Below are 7,941 nucleotides of genomic sequence, written 5' to 3'. Positions count from 1 at the left end.
TCAAATTTCAAACATATGACAAAGACAGATCACAGATTTTTCCTTTTCATAAACAGGTCTTCAATAATTAATATAACACTTTTTATACACACAATGATCAGACCATATAAAGGTTTGAATTCGGCAAGACATTTAAGGATGTTCACATACTTCTTATTTATGAGTACATAGTTTTCTGATTATTTAACAGTCTTGAAGGCAGGTTTTAAGATAAGGAAGACTACATTAGATAATATCAATCAGTGTGGTAAAATTTGTGTGTTGTAGCAGAAAGAAGCAATGTGACACATCAAAGAAAACATTTACAGAAAAAAGTGCAAAAAAATGGATAGGAATCTGAAAAAACAAAGTATACACTGGAAATTACCACTCAATATACATGTATTTCATTAAATGCTAGTGAATATACTTGTAGAAAAATAAATGGTTATTCCTTCCCAGTGTGACTGGTCATTAACAGCCTTTTGCAACCCATAAATGAGATGTTGGAGTTGGAGTTAAGGAACAAAATGTTTGTGCTAATATTGGTAAGAAAAGGTGCCGACAGTGATGAAAATCATGAAGAGGACTGTTCTTGTTGACCTAAAGTGGAATATTATAATTCATTTTCCAATGTAAGATTTTCTGAATGTTGTATATCTAGTAATATTTGACTAAGTTGGGAAGAGCACATTTTTTTAGCACATTTGCCATACATGTAAATATTTTAGTTAAGGTTTCTTATTTCTTATAATATTATGTTGGCATGTTTTCACTCTCTGGAAGTATAGTCAGTATGCTCAAATCAGTTAGGAGCAATAGAACGTATCAAGGAAAAACATTATATAATAAAGAAAAGAGCAATACACATTGATCAAAATCTGCAGAAAAAAGTAAGTATGCACTGTACAACATTCTAATGATTGCCATGGAGAGATAAATAAAAATAGAACTGTAAAAGTACATTAAACATCATAGCCATAGTTTACACTCATTTTTTTGTTTTGTTTTGTTTTTTTTGTTTCCTGCCTATATGTTTTGTTTTGTTATTTTCACATGTTTGAAATAAAAAAATCTAATCTAATCTAATCTAATTACACAGCTTTGTTGAATACTCGATACTGATTGGTCAATTACACCTTTCTATGGTCTGTTATTTCTGAATAACAGACCATTGCTAAGGACACAGTTATGTTCATAGACTGAGAAGGACTACGTCCAATCATATCAATCCACAGAGAGAAGTCCGGTAAAATTACCAACTACAGCTCATTTGCGACATCTTGCGGCAAAAAAACCTGTTAGAGATAATGTCTGTGACTGGGCACAGATGTAACGGCAGCCTGAAGAGCTACTGGGCTCCAACCATTACAGAAATGGAAAAGTTTAGCAAGATCCTGTTCTCCAATCCAGGCAACGGCAGCAGATCTGGTGAGCGCCTCACTTAGTTGTGCATTGCTACACACTAACTTAAGTGATAAGCAGTAGTGATAATAGTAATATTGTTAATAGTTATAGCATTAGTAACCATTGTGTTTCCAAGTGTGTCAACTGCAAAGTCCCGACAAGAAGGAAACGTAGAGATGAATGACAGAAAGATAGATATTTACGTTGCTATGCACACAGTTCCAACCACATAATCTAATAGACTATTTTTTAGCAGAAGCAATAAAATCATTTTTAAATCAATATTTTGTGTCAGATTTTTGATTTTATTTGGTAAATAGCCATGTGGTAAGTGATATAATGTACAGTGAGCAGGTCATTATTGTGAAATGACCTGCTTACAAAGACATGCTATTGATGAATAACTGAAGCAGATTACATTACATTATTTATTTGCTTTTTTTGTGTGTTTTTGTAGTTTATTTTATTTTTAAATCAGCTATGTTAAAATCTATGTTTCTACTCATTGCGAGTGTTGGGCAGTAATGCATTACTTTGTAACACATTACAGTGATACAATTACTTTTAATGAGTAGTGTAAGGGATTACAATTTGAAATTCAGTGAACTGGGTAATAAGTAATAATTTAAGTGAATTGATTGAATAATTGATTGTACAGTGAGTAATGTATAATCAGTAATTAATTACAATTTTCAAGTAACTTGCCCAGCACTACTCATTGCAATACACACATTCCATGGTTGATGAATCTAAAACCATCATTCGGACAGGGACTGAAGAATGGATGAAGTTTCTCAGTGAAGGAGCATCCAGTAAAGGAGTAGATAGGAGCTGCAGCATCAACATCATAAAAGGAGACCAGACCCTCATCAAAATCCACAAACACCCCCACCTTCTCAGGCTTTGACTTCAGAGAGAGACGGACTGGAGGGTCAGCAGGAGCGAAGTACTCACCGGATGACTTAGAACATACAGTCCAGTATCCATTTCCGGGACTCAGAGTGATTCCTCTGTTAATACGGGTCACCTTTCTAGCCACTCCTAGAGTCCATTTAGACCACCTGTTAACCTGAACCTGGAAGTAAAACCTTCCTCAAGAGAAACCCTGCTTTGATAAGACACATCTACAGTCACTAAATTGATGATCATCTCTATCATTAGACTGGGCGGGTCTGGGATGTGCAATATCAGGATCGAGTGTCACATCTACTGCATACTGATGGACCTTCTTCAGCTGTGCCTCAAACAGCTTCCTCAACAGTTCAGTGATTGTCTCCTCCAGTTGAGCCACAACTCTCACCACTGTCTCCTCACATGATGGTGGACGGACGCTGACCTCTGTCCAGTCTTTGGTGGGTGGAGCAACGTTCAGGGACGAGAAGCTTTGAAGGAGCTGGAGGTGGTCTTCAGAGTGTAAGAGCTGCTCAACCTCAGATCTTGTCTTCTTCAGCTCAGAGATTTCCTGTTCCAGAACTTTGATGAAGTCTTCAGCTTGTTTCTCTGTCTTTCTTTGCTCCTCTTTGATCGTCTTGATGAATTCAGCCTGGCTTCTCTCAACAGACTCCTTCAAAGCGGTGAAGACCTGAACACCATCTACTATCTCTCTGTCTGCATCTCTTTGCCTGAGCTCCACTGACTGTGTGATCTCCCAAATTTTTCGTTGTCTCTTCTGTATCATCTCCTGAACATCAGCCTCTGTCTTCCCCAGCTCTGCTTTCTTACTTTCATATTCTTCTTTCAGAGGAACAACATCATGTGTCTTGTGGTCCAAAATGGTGCAGAGGGTGCACGCATACATCTGATCGGTTTTACAGAACAACTCCAGCAGTTTATTGTGCGTTGTACACATCCTGCCTTCCAGGTTCTTCACAGGGCCGATCAGCTGATGTCTCTTCAGGCCTGACAATGTCAGATGAGGCTCCAGGTGAGTCTCACAATAGGAGGCCAGACACACCAGGCAGGACTTCAGGGCCTTCAGTTTGGTTCCAGTGCAGACGTCACAGGGAACTTCTACTGGTTTGGCAGCTTGTTGCTCTGAGCTGCTGCTGCTGGCTTTCTGTTGAGCTGACTGTCTGAACTGAGCAGCCACCTCAGAGATGAAAGTGTTGACCTGCAGCTCAGGTCTTGTGTTGTAAAACCTTTCACAGATGGGACACTGACACTGGACATTACTATTCCAGTGCTCAGTGATGCAGTTTTTGCAGAAGTTGTGTCCACATGGTATGGTGACTGGATTAGTGAACACATCCAGACAGATGGAGCAAAGAAACTGATCTTCAGTCAGCAGACAGCAGCTGGCAGCAGACATATCTGCAGACTGAGAACAAATACAAAGTGTGAGACAGCAGTGTAATTACATGTCTTTTGATTATTAGCTTAATAAAATTAAACCATGAACCATGATTAGTAGAATATTAGAAGAGTAAACTCAAAATTTATTGTTAAATGGCATCCAATTGAGGGCCAAATTTAAGAGGAATTTTGAGGTGAAGATGGAGTGATATAATAACACAAATCAAAGAGAGACACACAGCCAAAAACGCACTTAAATGTTTGAAAGAAAAATTGTTGCAGCCTGTAGTCACTTCACACTTCAGTGATGGTCAAGTTCCAATTCAAGTTTAATGAAAACAAACCAAAACTTCTCATCTACTATCTGTTTGCATTAAAGTATTCAGATATTGTGTCGCCCAACATAAATTAAAAAACATCTTTTCAACCAACTATGTAGTTTAACATATATTTAATTGATAATATAAATTGGAATAATTAGCTTGTTACATAATAAAAAGACCATGCCACAAAGAACTAAACTGTGTGTAGTAACTAACCTAATGCCTAACACTGTGCTCTCTGTGGTCTGGAGGAAGAAATATTTCATATTAGCATGTTTTGAATGGCCACACACACAACTTCTGTTATATCATATTGTTAAAAACACAATACCAACACATATCAATTATTGAAACATTGTAAAAATCATCTGTAGCCTATCGGCTGTACTCACAAGTGTTTGCCAGAGCTGAGAGAAACCTGATTAACTTGGTTTAATTCTTTAGAGTAGAATGACAGATTTGTGCCGTTTGCATTTGAGGAAATGTGATGTTGAAACTTTTATCTCTCAGTGTCGCTCCACCTCTCAGTGTAGCTCTGCTGTGAGACAGCAGTGTAATTACATGTCTTTTGATTATTTGTTTAATAAAATTAAACTATGATTAGTAGAATATTAGAAGAGTAAACCCAAAATTTAATGTTAAATGGCATCAAATTGAGGGCCATGTTTAAGAGGAATTTTGAGGTGAAGATGGAGTGATATAATAACACAAATCAGAGAGAGAGCAGCAGGTCCAGCAGTTCAGAGCTGAGCTGGTGTGTAGTAACTAACCTACTGCCGAACACTGTGCTCTCTGTGGTTTGGAGGAAGAAATATTTCATATTAGCATGTTTTGAATGGCCACACACACACACACACAAACACAACCAACCACAAACCAACACATTCTTTTTGACAACTGAAAACAGTGGAACTTCCTGTCTAAGAAGTCGTGTGTTAACATTAATTAATGAAACACTATAAAAATCAACTGTAGCCTATCGGCTGTACTCACCGGTGTTTGCCAGAGCTGAGAGAAACCTGATTAACTTGGTTTAATTCTTTAGAGTAGAATGAAAGATTTGTGCCATTTGCATTTGAGGAAATGTGATGTTGAAACCTTTATCTCTCAGTGTTGCTCCACCTCTCAGTGTAGCTCTGTGGGTGAGATTTATTACCTCTTTGGAAATATATTTACATAGCTTTGGTACAAGATGAGTTCTTATTTTGTGTTTATTCTTCTTCTTCTACAATGGAAGTGTGCAACAGCCAAAGGATCACACAAGCACAAATAGACAACAAAACAGAAGAGGTCAGTGCAAGAGGAGAAACAACATACATTATATACCACACATACCACTCCCTTTATAATCCCTTTATAGTCCATGATTTAGACATTTAGAGTTTATTTTACTCCTCCTGCATTCACATAATTTGTTTCAGTATCAGACTGGTTGTTATTTATGAAGATCATGTCCTCATATGGCCTCAGACTGAAGTTTTTAATAAACTCCACCAGAGGGCGTCATCAGCTGTCACTGATTCCCTACAAACTCTGGTTTAGTGCTTATCACCTGCTTAAGCTTTACATTACATAACCTTATAAACTGTGAATTATTTGACATCTGTCTTCCATTTTGGTTACATCTCTTTTCCCAAACTCCTGCATTTTGCAGGTGTTTTGGTTTTCATAACTGAGAAATGTTCACCACCACTGGAGAGCAATGTCTATTTTTATTACGTTCTTACTTTCTATTTTCCTGTGAAATATTAAGTAGATTCGTCTTCAGGTGTCAAACTTAGTGTTTGTTACATTATGTCTTGTCTCTCCTGTTATGTATTTGTTCCACTAATACAAAATAAGTATTTGTGGCTAACATGTTTACCAACAGCTTCCTACATCCACATCCAGCTGATACCGAGAAAATGCAACATGATCACCACTGATAATCTAACCTGCTGTAATCTGTGACCTGTTGGCCATTTTATTATTATATGTTTTGTTTGGGGATTGTATGCTTTCATTTAGGAGTAGAGAGAAAATGAGTGGAGAGAATTAGGATATGATGTTTAATAAAGGTCACCAGCTGGATGCAAACCAGTGACATTGCAGTTAATGACTGGACCTTCAGGACACCAGGGCACCACACAATTATGATTTTAATAAGATGTTAAGTCTTGAAAATGGGGGAAGTTTGAGAATATGTTTTCACAGTTGACATGTGTCTCATCCTCCCACACTCAGCCAGCGGTTCTCACTTCCTTGTCCCAAATTTAGATTTCCTGACTCTGTATCTGACAAAGATGGTGGTGAGCAGAAAACACAATCTCCAGGCTTCAAAATGACCCTTACACAGACAATACAGACAGATTTATATTTGTGTTTTTCTTGGATTTAGATAAATACATTTTATTTTGCCAGTTCTTTGATAACAGTAATCATGGTTTTGCTCTTTTTATAGGATTTATTGACAACAAAAATATAGAATATCTTTAATTTATCCTTTAACAGATGTTCTGACTTTCTTTCTTCTTACAGTTTTTAAAATAATTTGTCTATTTACATTCATTTGTCTATAAGTCTGAAATAACCAGGATGTCTGCAGCAGTATGTAAAAGCCATTTGACCTTTTTCTTCATGTTGGTCACTGGTTTACTTCAGCAGGATTCCAGAGGAGCGTTTCCATAATAAGTTTATCTTGTGCAACACAGCTTGTTTGGGCCCTTTTGAAACCTGCTGACAGTCAAATTCAATTAAAACATGATGCCAACATCCCGGCAAACACTCCCTACTACTCTCAGAGAAACGCCGGCTTTCAAAGTCAATTGTGTCCGATGTGAAGAGCCGGCCTTCATGTCCCCGTCTGGAGCCTTTTCACGTGCTAAAATAAGAGTTTCCCCCTCTTTCCTCCAGTCGACATGAGCAAAGTGAGCACTGTGAAAGGCCCAGAGAGAGCTTCCATTTGATGACTGGCAGCCTCGGGTCTTGTGTCTGTGTGACACTATGGGCCACGACAAAAGCCCGTCCTTTCTGCTGCTGCAGAACAACACAGAGAGAATAAAAGAGGTGGTGCATGATGGGGAGGAGGGGGGATTTTAGTGGAAAAAACGGGGGTCTGGCTTTTGAAACCAGCCCGGCGCAGATGTACAGGGCAGGAGGATTAGGCCGCGGGTGTTGGTGACGTTCACTCGGCTCGACTCTCCCTCCGTCGTGGCCCTTTGTGGCTCCCGGCAGCCTCGGGGTGGTAAGCTGCCGGTCGGTGTGCCAACGGGGCTCAATGTGCGCCCCGACAATGGCGGAGCGAACCCCACCACACCCCCACCAACCCTGAATCACATCTCATCCACTGGCGACTCCTCCACACACAGAGGATGTGATAGGGGAGCTAATGTCACCCCATCTGACCAGACAGCTTCAGGGTGGCTGTGTGTGTGTGTGTGTGTGTGTGTGTGTGTGTGTGTGTGTGTGTGTGTGTGTGTGTGTACCAGGCATTACTCATGTTGTGGGGACATAAATCTGTTTACACAGTCACAGCCTTCCTTTTGGGGACAAAAAGCAAGTCCCCGTAGCGTAAATCATTAATTTTAGAGTGAAGAGGTTGAAGGTTAATGTAAGGTCAGGCAAGTAGTGGTTAAAGGACGAGTTCACAATTTTTCAAGTGTGTCTTAAAACATCAGTTAGGAGCCCAAATGAACAGTAAAACATGTTTTTCTTGCTGTAGTCATTCCTCCTGTTCATACTGACCATTAGAAGATCCCTTCATAATGCACTTACAATGGAAGTGATGGGGGACAAAATCCACAGTCCTCCTTCTTATTTTCTTTTTTGGCTGGACCACAACAGCCCCTTAAATGCTAATGTCTCTTACTGACTGAGTGATGAAGTTACACCACTGGTCGGCCAAATGCTGCCACGTCCTGTATCCTTTTCCAATTAGAAACCTTCTAGTGTTTCACACACA

The 7,941-nt window shown here is 39.2% G+C and overlaps 1 protein-coding gene across 1 annotated transcript; it reads right to left on the bottom strand.

Annotated features, from left to right (window-relative positions):
* Positions 1–5,117, bottom strand: LOC137183689 (E3 ubiquitin/ISG15 ligase TRIM25-like). Its single transcript, XM_067590898.1, has 2 exons — positions 4,995–5,117; positions 1–3,703 (listed from the first exon to the last, which is right to left on the bottom strand). Exon 2 carries the CDS (start codon positions 3,692–3,694, stop codon positions 2,480–2,482), a length of 1,215 nt encoding a protein of 404 aa, XP_067446999.1. The 5' UTR covers positions 3,695–3,703; positions 4,995–5,117; the 3' UTR covers positions 1–2,479.
* Positions 5,118–7,941: the final 2,824 nt, after the last annotated feature.

Source organism: Thunnus thynnus, chromosome 5 (genome assembly GCF_963924715.1).
Source record: "Thunnus thynnus chromosome 5, fThuThy2.1, whole genome shotgun sequence".
Taxonomy (NCBI): Eukaryota; Metazoa; Chordata; class Actinopteri; order Scombriformes; family Scombridae; genus Thunnus; species Thunnus thynnus.
Note: the sequence above shows the minus strand (reverse complement) of the source record. Positions and strands in the feature narration are given on the sequence as shown.